We start from the raw sequence: 27,734 nt of genomic DNA, 5'->3' as shown, positions 1-27,734 counted from the left end.
GGGAGTTTTACTTGTAGTTTAAAAGAGCAAAGGAATCTTTTGTTGTATCTAACCCCTCGTTTTCATCAGGCTGGTATTTGTATACTTTTGAAAGAGTTAATATCTTCAACAGTATTAAACAAAATGTACAAAGCTACATGCTGCTTCACTCTTTGTTTTGTTTCTAATATTTCAGTTCATGTGCTGAAGCAGTTCAGATAAGCCTGAATAGTGACTACGGTTATGTTTCAGTCTTCGTCCAAACGTGGTCGCCAGCCTTACTTAGCACCGCAAGAAGCAAAAAGACGACGTTTGGAACGATACCGTTTGCGGAGGAAGCAAATGATTAATATTGGCCTAGAGATTGATCGCTGGCAGCAGCTGAAATCGGAATTGGGTTTTGAGAAAGATGCTTGTTTGGCTAAATTCCTTTTGGATTATTACAGGTCTCATATTTATTCATGTATTATTTCTGTATCAACTGTCAAGTTCACCAAATGTTTATGATGCATGAAGTAAATGGAACAAGACAAATATTTTGTAAAATGCAGTCATCTTTTTCTTATTTCTATAGGGCCCATCATGTTTCTACAACATTATATTTGGATCCAAAAGGAAGGGGAGAGCTTGTTCACCACAGAAGTTAGTAATAACAAACTTATATATTGATTGACTAGTGTTATGTCCTAGGCGAAAGTGAAGACTGAAGATGCTGGAGATCAGAGTCAAGATTAGAGTGGTACTGGAAAAGCACAGCACATGAGGCAGCACCTGAGGAGCAGGAAAATTGATGTTTCGGGCAAAAGCCCTTAATCAGGAATGAGGCTGGGAACCTCAGGGGTGGAGAGACAAATGGGAGGGGATTGGGGCTGGGGAGAAGGTAGCTAAGAGTGCAATAGGTGGATGGGGGTGGGGATAAAGGTAATAGGTTGGAGAGGAGGGTGGAGTGGATTGATGGGAAGGAAGATTGACAGGTAGGACAAGTCATGAGGATGGTGCTGAGCTGGCAGGTTGGAACTGGGGTAAGGTGGGGGGAGGGGAAATGAGGAAACTGTTGTGTCCTGCACGTTATTTAAACCCTCCCAGTGCTGAATCTTCATATCTTCAATGTATGTGGCCATTGCTGGCTGGGCCGTATTTTGTTACTCATCCCTAACTGCCATTAAGAAGGTGATGGTGAATTGCCTTCTTGAACTGCTGCAATCCTTTGTTGCAGGTAGACCCACAAAGCTGGTAAGGAAGAATTCCAGGATATTGATCTAACAATACTGAAGGAACAACAATATATTTCCCTGTCAGGATGGTATGTGGTTTGGAGAAGAAGCTGCAGGTAGTGGTGTTCCCATGTATCTGCTGCCCTTCTACATGGTAGTCTGTGGATTTGAAAGGTATTATTGAAGACACATCTGTGATTTGCTGCAGTGCATCTCATGATTCTTGCACACTGCCACCACTGTCTATCATTGGAGGAGGGAGTTAATGTTGAAGGTATTGGAAAATGTTCTAAGTTACGTAGCACTGAGAGGTTCTTCACATACCAATCAGCCTGCTACTGCATTGTTTTCTAATTCAGAAGCTGCTGCATGTGAACCTCAGAGGTCTGGCAACAGAAAGAAAAGGCAACATTGGTGTTAGGTAGGTTGCCAATCCAGGAGCTGCTTTTTCCTGGATGGTGCTGAGCTTCTTGAGTGTTATTGGACTCAACCAGGAAACTGGACTTGTGCCTTTTATAAGCTGGAAGCACTGAATCCTCAACAGAAACAAAGAGTCTTTAGAAAAAATATAGTGTTGGAAAAGTTCAGCAGGTCTGGCAGGATTTGTGGGGAGAAAAACTGTTCATTCGTTGAGTCCAAAATGACTATTGCTTGGAACTGAAAACTGAGGAGGATGTGTTCAGAAGAAGAGTCATTTTGAACTGGAAGCGTTAACTCTATCTCTCTCTGAAGGACACCAGGCACTGACAGTATCAAGATAAAGGTAGGTACAGTAGATCAATGAGTATTCCTGCATACAAAAAGCTCTATATTCTGGTCCAATTTTAATTAATTATCCACAAAGTAATGGGTAAATTTCATTGCATGGATTGCTCGTAGCAAATTCGTATGTAAATTCTAACTGCACATAAACACACATGATTTTATATTTTTTAGTGCAAGATGAAAGCTGTAATACATCATCAACATCCTCCAAGGAAAATCAAAGTGAACAACGTATCCAATCTTCACTGATGATTAAATTTCCTCAGAGGACGCCTCCACAATTGTCAGCTGAAGGGTATGTTTCTCTAAATCACGGTGGATGTTAATACTCAAAACATATTGGATAATGATTCATGTGCAATGTTGGCAAAGATTCATTTTAGCATTACTGCTTCAGCATGAGTAAGTGCATTGGAAAGTTGACTGTCATCTTTACATTTCTACCTCCAAAGATTTTTCTCCTTCCTCTCTCAAGCCACAGCCTTTTCCAACTGTGGCTCCATGGATAATGCTCTCTCTTGCCACATAGAGTCATAGAGATGTACAGCACGGAAACAGACCCTTCAGTCCAACCCGTCCATGCCGACCAGATATCCCAACCCAATCTAGTCCCACCTGCCAGCACCCGGCCCATATCCCTCCAAACCCTTCCTATTCATATACCCATCCAGATGCCTCTTAAATGTTGTAATTGTACCAGCCTCCACCACTTCCTCTGGCAGCTCATTCCATACATGTACCACCCTCTGTGTGAAAAAGTTGACCTTTGGTCTCTTTTATATCTTTCCCCTCTCACCCTAAACCTATGCCCTCTAGTTCTGGACTCCCCCCCCCCCCGCACCCCACCCCAGGGAAAAGACTTTGTCTATTTACCCTATCCATGCCCTTCACAATTTTGTAAACCTCTATGAGGTCACCCCTCAGCTTCCGATGCTCCAGGGAAAACAGCCCCAGCCTGTTCACCCTCTCCCTATAGCTCAAATCGTCCAACCCTGGCAACATCCTTGTAAATCTTTTCTGAACCCTTTCAAGTTTCACAACATCTTTCCGATAGGAAGGAGACCACAATTGCATGCAATATTCCAACAGTGGCCTAACCAATGTCCTGTACACCCGCAACATGACCTCCCAACTCCTGTACTCAATACTCTGACCAATAAAGGAAAGCATACCAAACACCTTCTTCACTATCCTATCTACCTGCGACTCCACTTTCAAGGAGCTATGAACCTGCACTCCAAGGTCTCTTTGTTCAGCAACACTCCCTAGGACCTTACCATTAAGTGTATAAGTCCTGCTAAGATTTGCTTTCCCAACTCCATCTGCCACTTCTCAGTCAGAAGATTATGTTTTCAAGTCCTGTTCCAGGGACCTGAGCACAGAATCCTAGGCTAACATCCCCAGTGCCATACTGAGGGTGCTGTCAATTGTTGATACTGCTGTCTTTTGGTTAAAAGGTCAAACTGAGGCTCTTTTTGCTTCCCCAGGTGGATGTAAAGATCCCATAGCCGTTATCTTGAAGGAGCAAAGTGGAGGCTCCCTAATGTCCTTAAACTATATTTTCCATTCAATCAGCATAACAGACTATCTGACCATTATCATGTTGCTGTTTTGAGTCAGCGTTTTGAGTCCAGTGATCCTTCTTTAGAACCTCTTCAATCTGTCTCTCACTCTCTCTCTAACTCTCTCTTGCTCTCTCATGCTCTTTCTCTCGTCCTCCCTGCCCTCTCTGGATGTTCTCTGTAAGGGTTTCTTGAATGAAAGCAAGCTGTGGTACCGTGCTTTAGTGAGACACAGCTATCAGCTGTACTTCAAGGATTATGCATGCCCATACTTTTCTGCATGAAGCTGGTCACTGTTCAGAAGCACAACGTGTGATTGTTATTCCTCATCCCTAGCTTGCAGAGTCAGCTGTTAATTGGGGCTCATTCATTTGATTAAGCATTGGATGGGAATCTCATCAGCTCTGTGTTGCACCAATACTCCACGTAAAGACCAATTTTTTTTTTTAAACAGAATCATATTTAGAGTTAATGACTGAAAAGAATGATTAACTATTTTGTGTTTTAAGATTGTTACCATAACTAATGACTTTGCATTATTCATAAAGGCAGAGGGCATGGTGAAGCACAAGACCATTAAACCGTTGTCCATTGCCATAAATTCACCAGTGAGGAACTTGCTCCCCGGCTATGGTGAAAGGCAACGTAGTTCAGACAATGGAGGATTTAAAATTGATAAGGAGGAGATATTGGACAGGGTGTCCGTACTTAAAGTTGACAAGGCACTAGGACTGGAAGTTGACATTTTACTAACCAGGCACTCTACTCCCTATTCATCTGTTACCACCCCCCTGGCATCCTTACCTAGAACCCTACCTCTTACTCATTTCACATCCTATCATTGGCAACGTATTCCCATCCAGCTGGCATCCGGCACTCTACTCAGATGTCACATCAGGCATCCGACCTACCTCTGGCTCCTTACCCCTTCCTAGCTGGCATCATGCCTTGCATTGGAACATTGACTGTCATCTTTACATTTCTTGCATCCAACCCCCTACTTACCTGACACTTTACCTCTACCCAGCTGGCACCCTAGCATCACACCCGCCCGATGTACACGTGCTTTGACAGCAGTGTCAAAGTAGCTGTCAGGACCTTTACAGTTCAGAATATGCTAGCTGACTGCTGTGAAAAGGGGCCATGGTTTGCCCTTTTCTGACAGTTCTATACTACAAGAGAACTGTCGGAATGGATGTAGAGCTCCGCATTTCTGAGGAAACCCTCAGTGGAATCTCTTGTCAGAAATGTGAACCTCCCTTAAAAAGATATGTGAGAACTTCCCAATTTTGTCAGTAGCTCTCAGATGTTCGTAAGAAGGATTTTGGAAGGTCTACACTGTCTATTGTTGTCATTTCTGATGCTTGAGTCCATGCATTTGGCCCAACCAGTTTAATTCCTTCTTGATGGAACTCAATGGTTTGCTTGGCCATTTTAGAGGTCTGTTCTTAAGTCACAAGGAGGACACGCCAGATAAGGACAGCAGATTTCCTTCCCTAATGGACATAAGTGAATTTATGACAATGGACAATGGTTTAATGGTCTTCATTAGACTCTTAATTGAGACCTTTATTGAATTTGAAGTCCACCATCTGCAGTAGTGATATTGAAGCCTCAGTCTCCAGAACATTATCTTGATCACTACATTATATCCTTCCCATTTGTTATTGCTCTGAATTTATTATTTATAATTACTCATGGTTTTATGAATGAGTTTTGATTCACTTTCCGAATGTTTAATTTTCCATGCAATTTTTTGCTTTTTAATAGTCCACGTTTTTCTCCTTTCTTTCAAAAATTGTCGATTGATGCTGTGTTTCAATCTCTATGGCATCAGTAAGCTCGGAGTATCAGCCTAATTGTAGAGGGCCTCACAGATGAGACAGACGCAGTCCTCACCCAATTCCCACAACTCTGTCAGTTCAACAGATTGTGATGTGAAACAGGAACCATGGCTGATCTTCTGCTCCAGATTCAATCGTACATTTGGAATTAAACCTGAACCTCCAGTCTATATTGCTACCAAACGATGAAGCATGTTTACTCACTTGAGTTATAGTATTAATTTGTTGTTTATCCATTCATGGGATGAGGACATAATTGGCTGGGCCAGCATTTATAACCCATTCATAATTGCCCTTCAGAAGGTGGTGGTGAGCTGCCTTGTTGTCTATGTGGTATAGGTACATCCATAAGACTGTTCAGGAGGAAGTCCCATGATATTGATCAAGTAGTAGTGAGATAAATGATGTAGCTGCAAGTCAGGATGATGTGTGACAAAGGGGCAAACTTGCAAGTGCTGGTGTTGACATGCATCTGTTACCATTGTTCATTTAGCTGGTAGCAATCGTTGGTTTGGAAATTGCTGTCAGAGGAGCTTTAGTGGTTTATTGTTGTGCATCTTGTAAATGGTGCACACTATTGTCACTTTGCCTATTTGAAACACAAGGCTGTCAGTCAGTAATGCAACTGTAGCATCTTAAGTGTGGTAAAACATTCCATAGCCATCACAGGAACATTGTTACAGTAAAATTAATTCCAAACTACATAAGTATCTGTTTGCAGCAGTGAACAAAAGTAAATCACAGAATTGTTACAGCTGAGAAGGAGGCCATTCAACCCATTTTGTCTGCACCAACAAACCAGGAACATTTATTCTTGCAGTTTATCCACTGCTGATAGTGACACAGACACAGAGCATGGTAAAGATGATATGAAGTTTGTCGAAGATTCTATGGATGTGACTGAATATCTCCTGCCAGAGAAGTAGGTATATTTATTCTTATTTACCTTTATTCATTCATTCATGTTGTGTAAAGATCCCCAGCAGGGACATTTCTTACTCATCCTTATTCCAGACTCTCAGAAACATGCAATCTACCTTTGTTAACATCTACAGAAAGTACTGGAAATGTTTAACAGACCAGATATCATCTGTAGAAGAAGACATAGCATTTATAATCCAGGTCAATGATCATTCATCAGCCATTTCCAGACCATTAAACTGAAACACTAACTTCCTTTCACCATTGCTTCCTAACTTGCTGCGTATTAGCAATGTTTTCTGTTTTTAATTTCAGATTTTCAACATTCATAACTTGTTTCTTTTTGTTGACATCTAAATTCCTTTTCTAATGATGCTTGAACTTTCCTGGAACACCAATTCATGAAGAAAACACAGACACCAGTACCTGCTCCCCTGTGGCATTGCTTGCATTGGGTCTGAGATTTCCATGGAATGACCTGCAATTCAGAATGTTTTAGAATACAGTTAAACAATGCATTTACCAAGAACAGAAAACCTAATGTCTGCTAATTGAATGCTGTTCAATTGCTGTTGAAAGCTTAAAGTCTTAACTCCTGGTTTTCTTTAAAACGTGTCAGTTGGGAAGTGACATAGAATGTACATCATAAAATCAAGCTTAGGAAGTCAGTGTTGGTGTTTATACATCACACTGGTGTCCACTTACCCCTGTTCATCTAAATTAAAACCATAACATGTAGGATATTCAGTTCTTCATATCTTCTTCACCATTCAAAAAGATCATGGCTGATCTCCATTCCACTTTCCTGCCTTTTTTTCCCAGAATCCTTGATGCCTTCACTGTTGAAAAATCTACCTGCCTTGAATATACCAAACGACCCAGCCTCAACAGCTGTCTGCAATAAAGAATTCCATAGATTCACTACTTTCAACAATGATGCAATTAGGCAAGATTTAAGATGCATAGGATGGGGAAGGAAACCACAGGGGATGGACACACTTGAAATGTGGAGCTCATTCAAGGAACAGGTACTGTGGGTCCTTGATATGTATATATCTATTAGGCAGGGAGGTAGTTGTCGAGAGGAAGAGAAAGAAGTTGAAGCTCTTGTCAAGAGGAAGAAAAAGGCCTTTTTGAGGATGAGGCATGAAGGCTCAGTTTGGGGGCTTGAGAGTTATAAGTTAGCCAGAAAAGATCTAAAGAGAGAGCTCAGAAGAGCCAGGAGGGGACATGAGAAGTTGTTGGCAGATAGGATCGAGGAAAACCCTAAGGCCTTCTATAGATATATCAGGAATAAAAGAATGACCAGAGTGAGATTAGGGCCAAACAAGGATAATAGTGGAAGTTGTGTGTAGAATCTAAGGACACGGGGAAGTGCTTAATAAATCCTTTTCATCAGTATTCACATTGGAAAAGAGCAATGTTAATGGGAATACGGAGACATAGGCTACAAGATTAGATGGGATTGAGGTTGACAAAGAGGAGGTTTTAGCAATTTTCGAAGATCCGAAAATAGATAAGACTCCTGGGCTGGATGGGATTTATCCTCGGATTCTCTGGGAAGCCAGGGAGGAGATTGCAGAGCCTTTGGCTTTGATCTTTATGTCATCATTGTTGACAGCAGTAGAGCCAGAAGACTGGAGGATAGCAAATGTTGTTCCCTTGTTTAAGGAGGGGAGTCGAGACAACCCTGGTAATTATAGGCCAGTGAGCATTCGGTTTTGGGTAAGGTGTTTGAAAAGGTTATAAGAGAAAGAATTTATAATCATCTGGAAAGGAATCATTTGATTAGGGATAGTCAACATGGTTTTGTGAAGGGTAGGTCATGCCTCACTAACCTTACTGAGTTATTTGAGAAGGTGACAAAACAGGTGGATGAAGTAAAGCCGTTGATGTTGTGGATATGGACTTCAGTAAGGCATTTGATAAGGTTTCACACGATAGACTATTGCACAAAATACAGAGTTTTGGGATTGAAAGTGATTTAGTGAATTGGATCAGACATTGGCTCGCTGAAAGAAGACAGGATGATGGTTGATGGGAAATGTTCATCCTGGAGCTCAGTTACCAGTGGTGTGCCGCAAGGATCTGTTTTGGGGCTACTGCTGTTTGTCATTTTTATAAGTTATCTGGATGTCAGCTTAGAAGGATGGGTTAGTAAATTTGCAGATGACACTAAGGTAGGTAGAGTTGTGGACAGTGCCAAAGGATGTTGTGGGTTACAGATACACATAGATAAGGTGCAGAGCTGGGCTGAGAGGTGGCTAATGGAGGTTAACGCGGAAAAGTGTGAGGTAGGTCACGTCGGAAGAAGTAACAGGAATGCAGAGTACTGTACTAATGGTAAAATTCTTGGCAGCGTAGATGAACAGAGAGATCTCCGTGTCCAGGTGCATAAATCCCTGAAAGTTGCCACCTTGGTTGATAGGGTTGTTAAGATGGCATATGGTGTGTTGGTGTTTATTGGTAGGGGATTGAGTTTTAGAGCCATAAGGTCATACTTCAGCTGTACAAGACATGGGTAAGGCCACACCTGGAGTATTGTGTGCAGTTCTGGTCACCGCATTATAGGAAGGATGTGGAAGCTTTGGAAAGGGTTCAGAGGAGATTTACCAGGATTTTACTTGGTATGGAGGGAAGGTCTTACGAGGAGAAAATGAGGAACTAAGGCTGTTTTCGTTGGAGAGAAGAAGGTTGAGAGATGACTTAATCGAGACGTATAAGATAATCAGAGGGTTAGATTGGATGGACAGTGAGAGCCTTTTTCTTCGGATGGTGAAGGTTAACATGAGGGTACATAGCTTTAAATTGAGGGGTGATAGATTGAGGACAGATATTAGGGGTAGTTTCTTCACTCAGACAGTAGTCACGGCGTGGAACGGCCTATCTGCAACAGTAGTAGACTCGCCAACATTAAGGGCATTTAAATGGGCATTGAATATATATATGGATAATAATGGAACGGTGTAGGTTAGATGGACATCAGATTAATTTCACAGGTCAGCGCAACATTGAGGGCTGAAGGACCTGGACTGCACTGTAACTTTCTGTGTTCTGGCAGAGGACAGTCTTCTTCTTCTGTGTTATAAATGGCTAACCCCTTATTCTGAGATGATGCCCCCTGGTGGTCCGAGAATCTCACAAGGGGAAACAATCTTTCCAACCTCTATCCTGTCAAGCCCCCCCAAGAATCTTGAATTTTTCAATAAATCTACCTCTCATTCTTCTAAATTCCATTGGGTATAGGCTGAGCCTACTCCTCATAACTGGGTACAGAGAAACTATTTTATCAGCCTAATGAACCTCCTCTGGACTTCCTCCAATGCCGAAACAACCAGATCCTGGGTTGCAAATGGGTTCTGTTCCTGGGTCCATTTGCAAGTCGATTTGTATGCAAGTTGGAACACGATGCAGAACCATATAAAGCAGCCTTTCAAAAATGTTCCAGTGTCACATATTTAAAATTACATACCTGCATTCATAAGTATGAGCGTTCATAAGTTGAACATTTTACATTGCACTCCCCCCACCCCATATATCTTCCCTTAGGTGAAAGGACCAAAACTGTTGACAGTACTCCAGCTGTGGTCTGACTGATGACTAACCTATATTCATAAAACCTCCCAGCTTTTATACTGTACTCCTTTTGAAATGAAGACCAACATTTTATTTGCCTTTCCTATTGCTCACTGAACTTGAATGCTAGCTTTTTGTGATTCATGCATAAATCACTCTGTTTTGTAGCTTTCTGCTCCTAATTCTTCATGCCAAAGTACATTATATTTCATCTACCAGGTTGCATGACGTGTCTATGTTACTCTGCAGACTCTTTGTGTCATCCTCATCACTTACCTTCCAATGTCATAGAGTCATAGAGATGTACAGCGAGGAAACAGAGCCTTCGGTCCAACCCGTCCATGCCGACCAGATATCCCAACCCAATCTAGTCCCACCTGCCAGCACCCGGCCCATATCCCTCCAAACCCTTCCTATTCATATACCCATCCAAATGCCTCTTAAATGTTGCAATTGTACCAGCCTTCACCACATCCTCTGGCAGCTCATTCCATACACGTACCACCCTCTGTGTGAAAATGTTGCCCCTTAGTCCCTTTTATATCTTTCCCTCTCTCCCTAAACCTATACCCTCTAGTTCTGGACTCCCCGACCCCGGGGAAAAGATTTTGCCTATTTACCCTATTCATGCCCCTCATAATTTTGTAAACCTCTATAAGGTCACCCCCAGCCTCCGATGCTCCAGGGAAAACAGCTCCAGCCTGTTCACCCTCTCCCTATAGCTCAAATCTCCAACCCTGGCAACATCCTTGTAAATCTTTTCTGAACCCTTTCAAGTTTCACAACATCTTTCTGATAGGAAGGAGACCAGAATTGCACGCAATATTCCAACAGTGGCCTAACCAATGTCCTGTACACCCACAACATGACCTCCCAACTCCTGTACTCAATACTCTGACCAATAAAAGAAAGCATACCAAACGCCTTCTTCACTATCCTATCTACCTGCGACTCCACTTTCCAGGAGCTATGAACCTGCACTCCAAGGTCTCTTTGTTCAGCAACACTCCCTAGGACCTTACCATTAAGTGTATAAGTCCTGCTAAGATTTGCTTTCCCAAAATGCAGCACCTCGCATTTATCTGAATTAAACTCCATCTGCCACCTCTCAGCCCATTGACCCATTTGATCAAGATCCTGTTGTAATCTGAAGTAACCCTCTTTGCTATCCACTACACCTCCAATTTTGGTATCATCTACATGTACTTTTGTGTCATTTGTAAGCTTGTTTATAGTGCATTCACATCCCTCGTCAAAGTCATTAATGTATATAAAATCAATATTGTCGTCCCAGCACTGATCCCTGTGGCACTCCATTAGTTAGTGATTGCCACCCTGAAAATGCCTCCCCTTATCCCAACTCTCTGTCTTCTTATTTAGCCAGTTCTCTGTCAATCCTGATATAGTGTCTCCAACACCATGGTAGCCTAATGTGTTTTACCCTATCAAACACCTTCCGAAAATCAAAATATATCCTCTGCTTCCCCTTTTTCAAATTTGTTGAAAGAATTCAAGTAAATCTGTTAGGCAAGATTTCCCCTCATTGCTGCTATAGGGCTCACCATCCCAAAGTCTCGCCCCATGACCTCACTTGGATGGTCACAATCCAGAGTTTGAAAATCCCTGATCAATACTATTCTCTTCAATCATAAGTGGTAATGAGTTTAAAATTCTGCCCCAATCTCTTGATGAAGGTTCTGAATTTCTTGTTGCATTTATTGGTGACTATCTTATATTGTTGTCCCCAACTCTTATTCTTTATATATATTTGACATGTGAATTACAGTTGTAAATAATATCTCTGATTTCTGAACAGCTGCATAAATACTAAGCTGATGGACTGCACAGTTGAAGAAGAAGTATTAAATATCATTAACAATAAAATAGTGCCTGGGGAAGAAGAATCTGTCCAAGTTCCAGTGGCTTTGACACCCAACAAGAGTGTATGTAGCATGAGGACCGGTATTGTCTACGATACATGTCTTATGTCCCTAGCTAAGAAAGCATTTTCAAGGTGTGAGCATCTCAAATGCAAAGGTAAAATAGATTTGGAACTGCACATTGTAGCAACAGCTATGAAAGTTGTGAGCCATTGCTGCCATGGACACAAATCTGTCTGGTGGTCACAACCATTACTCGAAGGTGTCCCTGCTGGCAATACTCTGCTGGTGTCAAGCATAGTTTTATCAGGAAATAATTATCGGAAAATTGCTCTGATGTTCAAATTCCTAAATATGCGTCTGGTTAGTTATCAGTCATTCCTCAAGACTCAAAAGTCGTATGTTCAGCCATCAGTGACAAATTTCTGGAAGAAGATGCAGGGAAAACATTTTCTGGAGCTCACGCATCCCCTTGTGGTATTGGGGGATCAAAGCAACAACGACTATATCTCTTCAGAGCGATACCTCACTTATACAATGATGGACAATTGTACTCACAAGATCCTTGACGTTCAAGTGATCGATGCCAGAGAAGGAGCCAGGAGACTGAGAAATTTGGAAACCTCTGCGTTCCGACGTGCCTTCCAATGGTTGGTGAAGAATAATCTCGATGTTTCTGAGATAGTTACAGATGCAGATCCTCAGCTTTTGTCAACGATAAGTAAGTGTTCATGATGTGAGAAAATAAGAAGGAATGATCTGTTCAATAGAGTCATAGTGTCATAGAACTGTACAGCATGGAAACAGACCCGATTCTCCATCCTTGATCTCCCCAATGAGCTTACCCCTGCTATAGCTTTAAATTCTCCAGTTTCCCCCATCCCTCCTCATGCCATCTCAGCTCACTCTCCAAGAGAACCTGATTTCTCAACCCCACTCCCACTAAACTGCAACCACATAACTTCACTTTATCCTAACAAATCTCCTTTGCTCAATAGTGAATAACCCCAACTTTTCCATCCTAAACATGTGACTGAAATCCCTCATCCCTACCACCATTTTCGTAAATTGCTATACCCTCTCAAGAATCCTCACATTCTTCCTCAAGTGGGCTGACCGGTACTAGACACAATATTAATCATCTATCTGCCACTTTGTTGTCAGGCTGCTTGTTCGCTATCCAGTCTTTGAGGCACTGCAGTTTGCTCCAGCTAAACATTGGACAGACAATTCCCTGTGGCACCTATCTGAGGGAAGAGTATGGGGGTGGAGTGAGCTATTGAGCTGCCATCTCTCACTGAAGAACAGTTCACAAGTGCTATTCATCCTCCAGCACTTTGCTTAAGTGACCTTTCTTCAATAAGATTAATTTGCAGTTAAAGCAGTATATTGTCCCAAGGTATTTCACAGGAGCATTATCAGACACAATGGACAGCGAACCTCCTAAAGACACATTAGGATAGATGTTCATAAAATTGGCAGGTTTCATAATTGTGTCAAATAATTGTGGTTTAATGTTTTTCTCTATTTGTGTTTAGAGTCAGTATATCCAAACGTTCTTCACCAGTTAGATCTCTGGCACGGAATCAGAGCTGTCCATGAGAGGATAAGCAAGGTAATTTAATGTCAACCAGTATTTATCTCTTTAGTCATGAAGGAACTTCGCATTAAGCCTACCAGCCCTCTACTGTCAGTTAGCACCATAGAAATGATATGGTACAAAAGCAGACCCTTCAGTCCAGCTTGTCCATGCCAATTCAAAGACACCCAGATGCCCTTTCTAATCCCATCTTCCTGTACACAGCCCAAAGCCCTGCAACATATAACACTTTTTGAAAGAATCTAGGGCCTCTGCTTTCACTACCACCTCAGGCAGTAATTTCCAAACACTTGCTACCATCTATGGAAAATAAAAAAAATCATCATATGTCCTCTAAGCCTTCTGCCACTTAACTTGAATCTATGACCCCTGGTTTTTGAAATTCCTCCTGTCTATTCTATCTCCAACCCTCTCAATTTTGTGTTTCAGTCAAGGACAGCACAGTGGCTCAGTGGTTAGCACTGCTGCCTCAAGTTTGATTCCAGCCTCTGGCGACTGTCTGTGTGGAGTTTGTACATTTTCCCTCTGTCTGCGTGGGTTTCCTCCCACAGTTCAAAAATGTGCAGGTGAGGTGGATTCACCATGCTAAATTGCCCATAGTGTCCAGGGATATGCAGGCCAAGTGGATTAACCATGGGAAATGCAGGTTTAAAGGGATAGAGTAGGGGGTGGCTCTGCGTGGGGTGCTCTTCGCAGGATCAGTGTAGATTCAATGGACCAAATGGCCATTGGGATTTTATGATTCTGTTACCCCTCAACCTTCTCTATTCCAAGGATATCAACCCCTACCTCTCCAATCTCTTCTCATAACTACAGTTCTCTCTTGTCAATCTTCTCTGCACTCTCACCAGAGCAATTACGTCCTTCCTGTAAGTCAGATCACAGTTGATATGTTGCTCAATTGCATTTACCTTCCTTTACTCCTTATCCCTTCATAGCCTTATTAAGTCATGAAGATGTTGTTTGTGACCTGGCATACACTCTTTTGAGGCAGAGATTTCCAGGCTTCATTATTTTCTGTATGAAAAAATGCTTTTAAAAAAGTGCTTCATCCGGAAAGGTCTGACATTTTTAAGATTTCAATTGGATTGAGTGTGTGCAGTTGTTGTGTAGGTGTGGCAATACTATGTCTTTAAGAGGTGAATTTTGTCCTGGAGTTTTTGTGAATAAAGGTTGAGACAGTCGTGATGAGCAGTCTGCTCCAAAGCCAAGAAAGTAAACAGCTTGTGAGGCCTTGGCGTTATTTTTAGTCAAAACAGTAGAAGCAACTTGAATGGGTGGGGCCAAGCTCGCACAGAAGCAAGATATACTTTTGTTTTTAGGTTTCACTAGCAGTTACTGCTGGGGTATTGAAGCTGGATGTGAAAGCTATTTTTCCCCTCTCTATTACAGCTTAAAAAAAAGCTTCCTGATGCTAGAATTGCATGTGAGACAAACAATTTTTCTGAATTTGCCTTTGCTAAGTATGTGTTTATGGGATGTTACTATATTGGAACAGATGTATTTAGTAGTTAAATAATCTAATATTCTTTTAAGTTTTCCAGTAAAATTATTTCTTCCAATTCTTCTATCTTTTTGTTGCTTTTTAACTAAAGCATATGAATAAAGTGTTTTGCTTCGAGACTGGTAATTTAATCAATTGAATTGCATTCAGAATGCAACGCCTGACACATGCCTTTAAAATAAGAGAAAGTTCGGGTCTCAGCTACCTTCTTAATATTTTGAAGAGGTTTGGTCTGGTCTGCAACATTAAGAAAGTGTAGACTGATTTAGTTCATAGCTGAAATCTGTTGTTAAAGTTAAGCAGGGTTTGTTCAACAGTTCCAATAAAAGGCCAGCTAAATCTTGGATTTGGTGCTTGGCAACGAACCATGCCAGGTGTCAGATCTCTCGGTGTGAGAGCATTTCAGTGACAGTGATCACAAAGCCCTGATCTTTACTATATTTATGAAGAGGGATAGGAGCAGATGGTATGGAAAGATATTTAATTGGGGGAGGGGGAATTAGAATGCTATTAGGCAGGAACTGAGGTGCCTAGATTGGGAACAGATGTTCTCAGGGAAATGCACAACTGAAATTGGGAGTTTGTTTAGGAAGCACTTGCTGATAGTGCTGGATAGGTTTGTCCCACTGAGATAAGGAAGGGATGGTAGGGTGAAGGAACCTTGGGTGACAAGGGATGTGGAACATCTAGTCAAGAGGAAGAAGGAAGCTTACGTCAGGTTGAGGAGACAAGGATCAGACAGGGCTTTAGAGGGTTACAAGGTAGTCAGGAAGGAAGTGAAGAATGGACTTAGGAGAGCTAGAAGGGGGCATGAGAAAGCTTTAGCGGGTAGGATTATGGAAAACCCTAACACATTCTACACTAATGTGAGGAACAAGAGGATGGACAGCATGAGGATAGGGCTGATCAGGGATAGGGAACTTGTGGCTGGAGTCAGAGGAGGTAGGGGAGGTCCTTAATGAATACTTTGCTTCAGTTTTCACTACTGAGCGGGACCTTGATGTTTCTGAGAACAGCATGAAACAGCTGATATGCTCAAACAGGTTGATGTTAGGAAGGAGGATGTGCTGGACATCTTAAAAACCTAAGGATAGAAACAAATCCCCTGGGCCAGATGGGATATACCCTAGATTACTACAGAAAGCGGTGGAAGAGATTCCTGGGTGTTTGGCAATGATCTTTGCATCCTCACTGTCCATTGGAGTAGTACCAGATGACTGGAGGGTGGTAAAGGTTATTCTCTGGTTCAAGAAAGGGAATATGGATAATCCTGGGAATTACAGACCAGTCAGTCTTATCTCTGCGGTGTGCAAAATATTGGAGAGGATTCTGAGAGATGGGATTTATGATTACTTGGAAAATCATAGTTTGATTAGAGATAGTCAGCATAGCTTTGTGAGGAGAAAGTGAGGACTGCAGATGCTGGAGATCAGAGCTGAAAATGTGTTGCTGGAAAAGCGCAGCAGGTCAGGCAGCATCCAAGGAACAGGAGAATCGACGTTTCAGGCATAAGCCCTTCTTCAGGAATGAGGAAAGTGTGTCCAGCAGGCTAAGATAAAAGGTAGGGAGGAGGGGCTTGGGGGAGGGGCGTTGGAAATGCGATAGGTGGAAGGAGGTCAAGGTGAGGGTGATAGGCCGGAGTGGGGTGGGGGCGGAGAGGTCAGGAAGAAGATTGCAGGTTAGGAAGGCGGTGCTGAGTTCGAGGGATTTGACTGAGACAAGGTGGTGGGGGGAGGGGAAATGAGGAAACTGGAGAAATCTGAGTTCATCCCTTGTGGTTGGAGGGTTCCTAGGCGAAAGATGAGGCGCTCTTCCTCCAACCGTCGTGTTGCTATGGTCTGGCGATGGAGGAGTCCAAGGACCTGCATGTCCTTGGTGGAGTGGGAGGGGGATTGAAGTGTTGAGCCACGGGGTGGTTGGGTTGGTTGGTCTGGGTGTCCCAGAGATGTTCTCTGAAACAATCCGCAAGTAGGCGGCCTGTCTCCCCAATATAGAGGAGGCCACATCGGGTGCAGCGGATGCAATAGATGATGTGTGTGGAGGTGCAGGTGAATTTGTGGCGGATATGGAAGGATCCCTTGGGGCCTTGGAGGGAAGTAAGGGGGAAGTAAGGCGCCCACACCTCCCCCCTTACTTCCCTCCAAGGCCCCAAGGGATACTTCCATATCCGCCACAAATTCACCTGCACCTCCACACACATCATCTATTGCATCCGCTGATAGGGGAGGGGAGGGAAATATATCCCTGGTGGTGGGGTCCGTCCATCTTCTGCAGCTACACTGGCACCACCCCCGACCTTTACCTCCGCTACATCGATGACTGTATCGGCGCTGCCTCGTGCTCCCACGAGGAGGTTGAACAATTCATCCATTTTACCAACATCTTCCACCCCGACCTCAAATTCACCTGGACCGTCTCAGACTCCTCCCTCCCCTTCCTAGACCTTTCCATTTCTATCTCGGGCGACCGAATCAACACGGACATTTACTATAAACTGACCGACTCCCACAGCTACCTAGACTACACCTCCTCTCACCCTGCCCCCTGTAAAAATGCCATCCCATATTCCCAATTCCTTCGTCTCCGCTGCATCTGCTCCCAGGAGGACCAGTTCCAAATCCGTACAACCCAGATGGCCTCCTTCTCCAAGGACCGCAATTTCCCCCCCGACGTGGTCGACGATGCCCTCCACCGCATCTCTTCCACTTCCCGCTCCTCCGCCCTTGAGCCCTGCCCCTCCAACCGCCACCAGGACAGAACCCCACTGGTCCTCACCTACCACCCCACCAACCTCCATGTACAGCGTATCATCCGCCGTCATTTCCGCCACCTCCAAACGGACCCCACCACCAGGGATATATTTCCCTCTCCTCCCTATCAGCGTTCCGAAAAGACCACTCCCTCCGTGACTCCCTCGTCAGGTCCACACCCCCCACCAACCCAACCTCCACTCCCGGCACCTTCCCCTGCAACCGCAAGAAATGCAAAACTTGTGCCCACACCTCCCCCCTTCCCTCCAAGGCCCCAAGGGACACTTCCATATCCGCCACAAATTCACCTGCACCTCCACACACATCATCTATTGCATCCGCTGCACCCGATGTGGCCTCCTCTATATTGGGGAGACAGGCCGCCTACTTGCAGATTGTTTCAGAGAACACCTCTGGGACACCCGGACCAACCAACCCAACCACCCCGTGGCTCAACACTTCAACTCCCCCTCCCACTCCACCAAGGACATGCAGGTCCTTGGACTCCTCCATCGCCAGACCATAGCAACACGACGGTTGGAGGAAGAGCGCCTCATCTTCCGCCTAGGAACCCTCCAACCACAAGGGATGCACTCAGATTTCTCCAGTTTCCTCATTTCCCCTCCTTGTCTCAGTCAAATCCCTCAAACTCAGCACCGCCTTCCTAACCTGCAATCTTCTTCCTGACCTCTCCGCCCACACCCCACTCCGGCCTATCACCCTCACCTTGACCTCCTTCCACCTATCGCATTTCCAATGCCCCTCCCCCAAGTCCCTCCTCCTTACCTTTTATCTTAGCCTGCTGGACACACTTTCCTCATTCCTGAAGAAGGGCTTATGCCCGAAACGTCAATTCTCCTGTTCCTTGGATGGCTTTGTGAGGGACAGGTCATGCCTCACAAACCTTATTAAATTCTTTGAGGATGTGACAAAACACATTGAAGGTAGAGCAGTGGATGGGGTGTACATGGATTTTAGCAAAACACTTGATGAGGTTCCCCATGAGATCTTTCTGAAAGCAAGGAGAGATCGCTTCTGGGATCTCTGTTCTTTGTGATTTTTATAAATGACTTGGATGAGGAGGTGGAAGGGTGGGTTAGTAAGTTTGCCGATGACACGAAGGTTAGTGGAGTTGTGGATGGTGTGAAGGCGACAAGACATTGACAGGATGCAGAACTGGGCTGATATGTGGCAGATGTACTTCAACCTGAAAAAGTGTGAAGTGATTCATTTTGGAAGGTTGAATTTGAATGCAGAATCCAGGGTTAAAGGCAGGATTCTTGGCAGTGTAGAGGAAAAGAGGGATCTTGGGGTCCATGTCCATAGATCCTTCAAAATTACTACCCAAGTTGATAGGATTGTTAAGAAGGTGTATGGTGTGTTGGCTTTCATTAGCAGGGGGATTGAGTTTAAGAGCTGCGGGGTTATGCTGCAGCTGCATAGAATCCTAGTTAGACCGCACTTGGAATATTGTGTTCAGTTCTGGTCACCTCATAATAGGAAAGATGTGGAAGCTTTAGAGAGGGTGTAGAGGAGATTTACCAGGATGCTGCCTGGACTGGAGGGCATGTCTTTTGAAGGAAGGTTGAGGGAGCTAGGGCTTTTCTCATTGGAGTGAAGAAGGATGAGAGGTGTCTTGATAAAGATGTACAAGATGATGAGAGGCAGAGATAGCGAATAGCCAGAGCCATTTTCCCATGGTGGAAATGTCTGTTATGAGGGAGCATAATTTTCAGGTAATTGGGGGAAGGTTTAGGGGAGATGTCAGAGGTAGGTTCTTTACACAGGGAGTGGGGGATGCATGGAATGCAGTGCCAGCGGTGTAGTAGAGTCGGACACATTACGGACTTTTAAGTGACTCTTGGATAGGCACATGGAAGTTAGTACAATTCGGCTTAGTCTGATCTTAGAGTAAGATAAAAGGCTGGCACAACATCGAGGGCCAAAGGGCCTGTTCTGTTCTACGTACTAAATCAAGCTTGAGCCTGCTGAAAGTTAGTCCTCATTAAATTAATCAGATAGGCCTTTTGTTTTAAGAGCATATAAATTCACCTCGCAAATTCAGTTTAACCTAGGACTCAGATGTGGGGTTAATGGGGAAGAAAGTTTCCATTTTATTTTTGCACAAGTCCAGTTTAGTTTGTACTGAAACCTACAGGTGGTGTCAGCTCAGTCGAGAGAATGATCTAAAATCGGGAAACCAGGATGTTGAACAGTTTGGGCAGATATCAAACATACTCAAGGAAGGAAGGCACTTGTGGGAGTAAATTACATACTCCTTGTCAATAACCACATGACGGGGTGAAGAAATAATGAGAGCTTGTCAGAAAAGCATAGCGATAAATAAGGGAGATTTTAATCTAGTTATAGAATGTTTTAGATTAGATTACTTACAGTGTGGAAACAGGCCCTTCGGCCCAACAAGTCCACACCGACCCTCCGAAGAGCAATCCACCCAGACCCATTCCCCTATATTTACCCCTTCACCTAACACTATGGGTAATTTAGCATGGCCAATTCACCTGACCCGCACATTTTTGGACTGTGGGAGGAAACCGGAGCACCCGGAGGAAACCCACGGAGACACGAGGAGAATGTGCAAACTCCGCACAGACAGTTGCCCAAGGTGGGAATTGAACCCGGGTCCCTGGCGCTGTGAGGTAGCAGTGCTAACCACTGAGCCACCGTGCTGCCCCAAAGGGACAGTTTTCAGTTTTTTGGAACAGCAAGTTCTGGAGCCAGAATAGCGTACACTAGACCTGGTATAGTGCAATGAGAGAGGATTAATTAAAGATCTCAAAGTGAAGGCACCCCTACATGTAAGCAGCCATAATAAGATTGAACTTTACATTCAGTTTGAGGGAGAAAGGAGTAGGTCCAAGATTATTTTTGAATTTCAATAAGAGCAATTAAGGGGGCATGAAAGCAGAGGTGATGAAAGTGAATTTGCAAATAAGCTTAAAGGATAGGTCAATAGAGATGCAATAGTAGACATTTAAGGAGACACTTTTGAGACACTTTCAGACAATGTTTGGAGTACTATACACAGTATTGGTCACCTTATTTAAGGATGGATGTAAATGTATTGGAGGCTAGTCAGAGAAGCTTTACTAGAATATTAATGGAATGGGCAAATTGTTTTCTAAGGAAAGGTTGGAGAGACTAGGCTTATATCTGCTGGAGTTTAGAGGAATAAGAGACAACTTAATTGAAGCATATAAAATCCTGAAGGCTCTTGACAAGATAAATGAGTCTATAATTATAGAGGAGTCTATAATTAGGTGCCACTGTTTAAAAGTCAGAGGTATCCCATTTAAACTGAGAATAGGCAATTTTGATTTCTTCTCATGGGTCATGAGTCTTTGGAGCACTGTCCTTAAAATGTGGTGGAACAGTGCTCTTGAATATTATAAGGCAGGTGTGGATTGATCTGTGTTAAGCAAAGTGTTAAATGATTATCAGGGATAAGCAGGAATATGGATTTGAGTTTACGACCAAATCAGCCATGATGTTAGTGAATGACAGAGCAGACATAGGGACTACATTGACTATTACTGCTCCTGATCCATATGATTGTATGTAACTTCTTAATCTGCATTCTTCCAGTAGAGGGAATAGTTTTCTCCACATCCGCCCTATCAAACCTCTGTATTGGCCAAACACCTCAATCAGGTCACCCCTTAATCTTCTAAACCAGGGACTCAAACTGAGGTTATATATGACCATGCTGCCAAAATAGTTTTGTTATGAGTGCTGTCTGAGAGCAGGTTTGCATACTGTAGGATGCTTTCCTGATGAAGACCTTATGCTCGAAACGTCAATGCTCCTGCTTCTCGGATGCTGCCTGACCGGTTGTGCTTTTCCAGCACCACACTCCCGATACTTTAGGATGCATCCAGAATGGTGCCTGTCGCATTTTGTTAATTTCCCCATGATGATGAGGAAGTAGTCAAATTTTGAATCTTTTCACCTTCCTGGTAGTCTTTTATCATGTGATTTGGTGGCACACCATGAGCCTGGATTCTTTACAGGCTAGATGAGAGGAAGACAAACCTCAAGACTTCCTTCGGATTTCAAAGTACCATTTATTTTACGCATTAATACTAAACACTTATTAGGCAATTACATTAGTGAGGAGTAGTCTATCGGGATTTGCCAGGATTGGAGGGTTTGAGCTATAGGGAGAGTTTAATAGGCTGGGGCTGTTTTCCCTGGAGCATTGGAGACTGAGGGGATGACCTTATAAAATCTTGAGGGGCATCGATAAGGTAAATAGACAAGGTCTTTGCCCCGGAGTGGGGGAGTCCAGAACTAGAGCGCATAGGTTTAAGGTGAGAGGGGAAAGATATAAAAGGGACTTAAGGGGCAACCTTTTCATGCAGAGGGTGATGCGTGTATGGAATGAGTTGCCAGAGGAAGTGGTGAAGGTTAGTACAATTACAGCATTTAGATTAGATTCCCTTCAGTGTGGAAACAGGTCCTTCGGCCCAACAAGTCCACACCGACCCTCTGAAGAGCAACCCACTCAGACCCATACCCCTACATTTACCCCTTACCTAACACTACGGGCAATTTAGCATGGCCAATTCACCTAACATGCACATCTTTGGACTGTGGGAGGAAACCGGAGCACCCGGAGGAAACCCACGCAGACACGGGGAGAATGTGCAAACTTCCTGCCTGAGGCGGGAATTGAACCTGGGTCCCTGGTGCTGTGAGGTAGCAGTGCTAACCACTGAACCACTGTGCCACCCCTTTAAAAGGCATCTGGATGGGTATATGAATAGGAAGGGTTTAGAGGAACATGGGCCAAATGCTGGCAAATGGGACTAGATTAATTTAGATATCTGGGTGGCATGGACAAGTCGGACCGAACGGTCTGTTTCCGTGCTGTACATCTCTATGACTGTATATCCATTAGCTCTCAGTGTATTAGCCTATTGTGCTTCTATCATTTGTCTACCAGGATGATAGGTGAATTCAATGAACTTCAGTCTTTTCTTGTACAAAATTTCTTATTTTCCTGTTTCATATGAAAGATCAGAGAGCTTAGCTCTTAGTAGCTGTGCATCTTTCTAATGCTTATCCTGTTTTCCAGGTAGTGGCTTCCATTGACAACACAGACCTACAGCCGTGGATTAGTGACATCATAAAACACTTCATATACTGTTGCCAACATAGTAATGGTGATGTAAACACCTTGATGGTGCGAGTCACGAGTGTATGGAAATAATGGGGTGAAGTATTATTTGGAATTGGAATGAGGGCAGGCTGTGATTCACACAAGATACTGATTCAGCAGGACTCTTTCGATTCAGTACTGTATTCAATCAGATCTCATTTTGACTGTTAAAAGGACCTTTGTCTGTAGTGTGGAGGTCACTAATTGGTGGAGGAGATGCAAACACACCGGAAGGGTGAATAAGATCTGCTTAACTATCTTCATTTGAATTATTTAGAACAATACAGCGCAGAACAGGCCCTTCGGCCCTCGATGTTGTGCCGACCTATGAACTATTCTCAGCTCGTCCCCCTACACTATCCCAAAATTATCCATGTGCTTATCTAAGGATTGTTTAAATTCCCAGCTCTTTTTAAAAAAAGCTTGCAGAAGTCAGTGAGCATTGAAACTGCTCTGCTTTCTTACTTTGATTGACAGAGCAGATGGTCCAGCATTTATTCTATAATTATTTGTTGACATTTCCCCAAGGATGCTTTATGAATGCTTTGCTGATTTCCAAATGCTATAGTTATCTCAGCAAAGAGAAGGGTGTTTGAGTTCACAATTTGAATGATAGGTTAAACAATCTATTAAAGGATTAACTGGCTTTGACCTGAGGTAAGGAGCTTATTAATAAGAAATTAAGCACTTACAGTCATAGAGATGTACAGCATGGAAACAGACCCTTCGGTCCAACCCGTCCATGCCGACTAGATATCCCAACCCAATCTAGTCCCACCTGCCAGCACCCGGCCCATATCCATCCAAACCCTTCCTATTCATATACCCATCCAAATGCCTCTTAAATGTTGCAAATGTACCAACCTCCACCACTTCATCTGGCAGCTCATTCCATACACGTACCAGCCTCTGTGTGGAAAACGTTGCCCCCTAGGTCTCTTTTATATCTTTCCCCTCTCACCCTAAACCTATGCTGTCTAGTTCTGGACTCCCCAACCCCAGGGAAAAGACTTTGTCTATTTACCCTATCCATGCCCCTCATAATTTTGTAAACCTTTATAAGGTTACCCCTCAGCCTCCGACGCTCCAGGGAAAACAGCCCCAGCCTGTTCAGCCTCTCCCTATAGCTCAAATCCTCCAACCCTGGCAACATCCTTGTAAATCTTTTCTGAGATTTAAAAATTGTTTGAATGGGCTTTCATGGTGTAATTTAAAGAAGCAAATCTGTGAAATGATCTCTTTGATAGATTTTAAGTTCATCTCCATTTGGCTTCTGAGCTGTATTTATGGTGGATACTGAGAGAGGTGGCTAAAAGATGTGATGTGTTGGGGTGCAGGCATGACTTGCCATGAGTTGGTATGGTGGGAATAAGGGACATGGAAAGTGAATGAAATGCTTTCCAATGAGTCCACATCAGTGCACACTTGGCACTCCCAGGATCACCTACACACTGTTTCCAGGGCTGCTGGGTACTTCCATAATCCTACAAACCCCCAGTGGATTGTGGTTCAGCTGAGCTTCTGGAATGTTGGGGAATCCTGGGATCAGTTGCTCAGTAACAGGTTAGTGCCTTCAGGAGCGAGGAGGGGGTGGGGAGGAACTCATGGTGTCTTTGAAAATCTGAACTGAATGCCTGTCATTAAAGGCTCGGTGGCGCAGCATCCTGCATCACACAGTGAACGTACACGAGTGGCAGCTTGGTGATGGCTCCACTACAGCATCCTGTGAGCATGGCCATCTCACAGACAAGGAAATCAAGGACAAGCAGTGGCTAACAGCAGGTTCACCTGCCCATCACGCTCTTCGTGAAGTGGTCTACGATAAATGGCTCACCTCCCACCTCAACTATTTTGTCCAAGCTAGGTTTGTTTCTTTACTGCCTTTTTAGTGGGTGAGCTGAAATCCTTGAGTGTATGGTGTATGCTTGTTCACTGTTGAGAACATTTTTCACATTGTTCAATGTTTTAATAACTCTTTCAGGGTAACCAATGAACTGGAGTCATTTAACAATTACATACAAATGTATGCTGCACAAAACTTCACATATGAGTAAGTACAAGTCAACTAAATACTCATAATTTTATATTTATCAGTGAGGTTATGTGGAGATATTTAAAATAAACAATTGGTCTCTTTGAGCAGAGAAGGTTAAGGGGAGGTTTAACACAGCCGTTGAAAATTGAGTGATTTTCAATAGTGGAAACATCTGCAGGGCTGTTGAGAAAGAGCGGAGATGTGGGGCTGACTGGGTAGCTCTTTCAAAGAGCTAGTACTGACTCGATGGGCTGAATCACCTCCTGTGCTGAACGGTTCCATAAACTTGTTCTAACCCTGTGCATCATTCAATAACACAGTAATGCGGAAGCTGCTGATGGAAGTTTGTTTACAGATTTACTGAATGATGATAAATGTTATAAAGGAGCTGCATGAGTAACCGCCAGTACTGTACTTAAGAGGGAGCCAGCTGCATTTACAACGTCACAAAAGTATGTTGCTTACAGTGGCGTATAACAAATCAGTTTGGATTACAATTACATTCAGATATGACAAGTACTTTAATTAAGTAGAATCCTATAAATGATAATGAGGTGAATGACCACTGCATGGTCTGGTAGCAAGTGGCCTGCTCTGGTCCAATTGTTGCAAATAGATTCATCTGAGGTCTATAACTCTGATAATCTGCAATTTGTACAGGTTAACAGCTGCTCTCCAAGGGTTAAAAAAAACAAGAAATGAGAGGCATTCTTCCTTTAACTAAGATTTTTAGATTTATCTTATTGAAGTATGTTTTATTTATTTGTTTACAAAATGTGGATGTTGCTGGCAAGGCCACTATTTATTGCCCCTCCCTAATTGCCTTCCATCTGAGTGGTTTGCTCGGTCATTTCAGTGGGCTGTTAAGGGTATGATCTGAACTCATTGCTGTGGGGGTGGAGTCACATGTAGGTCAAGTTGGACAAGGACAGCAGATTTCCTTCCCTAAAGAGCATTAGTGAACCAGATGATTACAACAATTGATAGTTTCATAGTCACCATCACTGAGACTAGCTCCATATTCCAGATTTATTAATTGAATTGAAATTCTCCTAGTTGCCATTATAGAATATGAACTGGTATCCTTAGACCATTAGCCTTGGTCTCTGGGTTGCTAGCCCAGTAATTACTACTCTGTCCCCTCCCATTCTTACCTTACAAAGAGGTTTTAAATATGAGCGTTTTACTTAATTATGAATCAGTGTGGTATGCAGTCAGTAGTGTTCCATTGCCAACTTGCCTTCTCTGTTCTAAGTCGACTGGTTAATTACTTCATTGGTTTTCTCCTGTAGCTATGACGATTACCAAGTGCGTACCTTGCTGGCAGCAATTGATTATAATGCGCATGTTGATCGTGAATACCAACGTAATGCTGATGGTGAAATTGTGTAAGTAGGTAATAAATAAGGAGAGAGGGAAACTGGGTATAACCAGTGCAATCCGGTAGTAGTCTTTGCTCCTTTGATCCAAGCCGATATTGAAACTGTTGATTCATGGCGTGCTTCGCTGCAGCCCCTGTGATGTAGGGACGTCCAAAATGCTGTTCAGGGAGGGAATTCCAACATTTTGACCCAGCAACACTGAAGGAGCAACCATATAATTCCAAAACTGAGTGGTGTGTAACTTGTAGGGGAATTGGTAAGTGGTGGTATTTCTTGTCCTTCTAGGTGGTAAGGTTCTCTGGTTTGGAAGGTGCTATCACAAGGGCTGGGTGAGTTTTTGCAGTGCATCTCGTAGAGTGCTGCTACCAATCTTTGGTGGTATAGGGAGTGAAAGTTAAAGATGGTAATTGTGGTGCCAGTCAAGTGGGCTGTTTTGTCCTGGGTGCTGATAGCTTCTAGACTGTTGTTGGAGTTGCGTCAAAAAGTGGAAAAACACAGCCGGTCAGACAGCATCTGAGGAGCAGAAGAGTTGACATTTTGAGCATAAGCTCTTCATCAGGAATGTTGAGGATACACCCATCCAGGCAAGTGGAGTATATCCCATCACACTCCTGACTCTGTGCCTTGTAGATGGCGCACAGGTATTGGTGGGACAGAAGGTGAGCTATTCACTGCAGGATTCCCCACCCTGTGACATGGCTAGTCCAATTGGGTGATTCAGTGATGGCAATGCCATTGAATGTCAAAAGGAGAAGGTTAATTCCTTCTTCTTGGAAATGGTTTTTGCCTGGCTCTTGTTTAGTGTAAATATTACGGTCCATAGCTGTCTCTGGTCAGTGGGCAGCACCTTCATTAGCCATTGTGTTCATCAAGGATTGCTCCCTGTTCATGGGCAGTGTCAAAGGGCATTCTGTCTGTTGACTAAGTGCCTCTCTCTTTCTCTCAGATATCACAGGATGTACTCAAAACGGCGAAACCACTGGAGAGCTGTTCCCACAAAGGTCCAGAAACATTACCATCATTTTGAGGAGCTGAGAGAGGACATGGTGAAAGCAGTACTGTCGAAGGATACTGTCCGACAACTGCCCAGGGGTTTCAGAACAAAACGCAGGAGGGTTCCAACCTAGCTAAACAAATCAATATGCTGAAGATCAAATGAAGATTGGCAGAAGAAAGTAAAGGAAAGAGAAGTGCCTGTGGTTGATATTTTGATTTTTGTACTATTTATATGAAAAGTTTTATTTATTATAGCATTAAATATACACTCTGTCTTGCAATACAGAACACCTGAACTGACTCGGTCCACCTGCAGTTTGTGAATGCCTTCTTTTGAGTTTCTGGTTGCTACAGCATACTGTTTTACCTTGTACATATCTCAAAAATGATGTGGAGGAGCCGGTATTGGACATGGGGTGGACAAAGTTAAAAATCACACAACACAAGGTTATAGTCCAACAGGTTTGTTTAGAAGCACTAGCTTTCAGCTACCTGATGAAGGAGCAGCGCTCCGAAAGCTAGTACTTCCAAATAAACCTGTTGG

At 43.4% G+C, this 27,734-nt stretch overlaps 1 protein-coding gene across 1 annotated transcript; it reads left to right on the top strand.

Moving 5' to 3' along the window:
- Nucleotides 1-213: 213 nt before the first annotated feature.
- LOC122559181 (uncharacterized) lies at nucleotides 214-27,734 on the top strand. Its single transcript, XM_043708562.2, is given in 12 exon segments — nucleotides 214-425; nucleotides 554-621; nucleotides 2,130-2,253; nucleotides 6,185-6,286; nucleotides 11,678-12,462; nucleotides 13,280-13,356; nucleotides 22,694-22,801; nucleotides 24,424-24,641; nucleotides 24,759-24,827; nucleotides 26,105-26,200; nucleotides 27,141-27,316; nucleotides 27,319-27,734. Coding segments are annotated over 12 exon segments (2,061 nt in total). The 5' UTR covers nucleotides 214-222; the 3' UTR covers nucleotides 27,354-27,734.

This window comes from Chiloscyllium plagiosum, unplaced genomic scaffold (assembly GCF_037043375.1).
Source record: "Chiloscyllium plagiosum isolate Xiang-an unplaced genomic scaffold, Cpla_swu_hap1 HiC_scaffold_14, whole genome shotgun sequence".
Lineage (NCBI taxonomy): Eukaryota > Metazoa > Chordata > Chondrichthyes > Orectolobiformes > Hemiscylliidae > Chiloscyllium > Chiloscyllium plagiosum.
The sequence above is the reverse complement of the archived record's forward strand: the minus strand, read 5'-3'. Positions and strand labels throughout refer to the sequence as shown.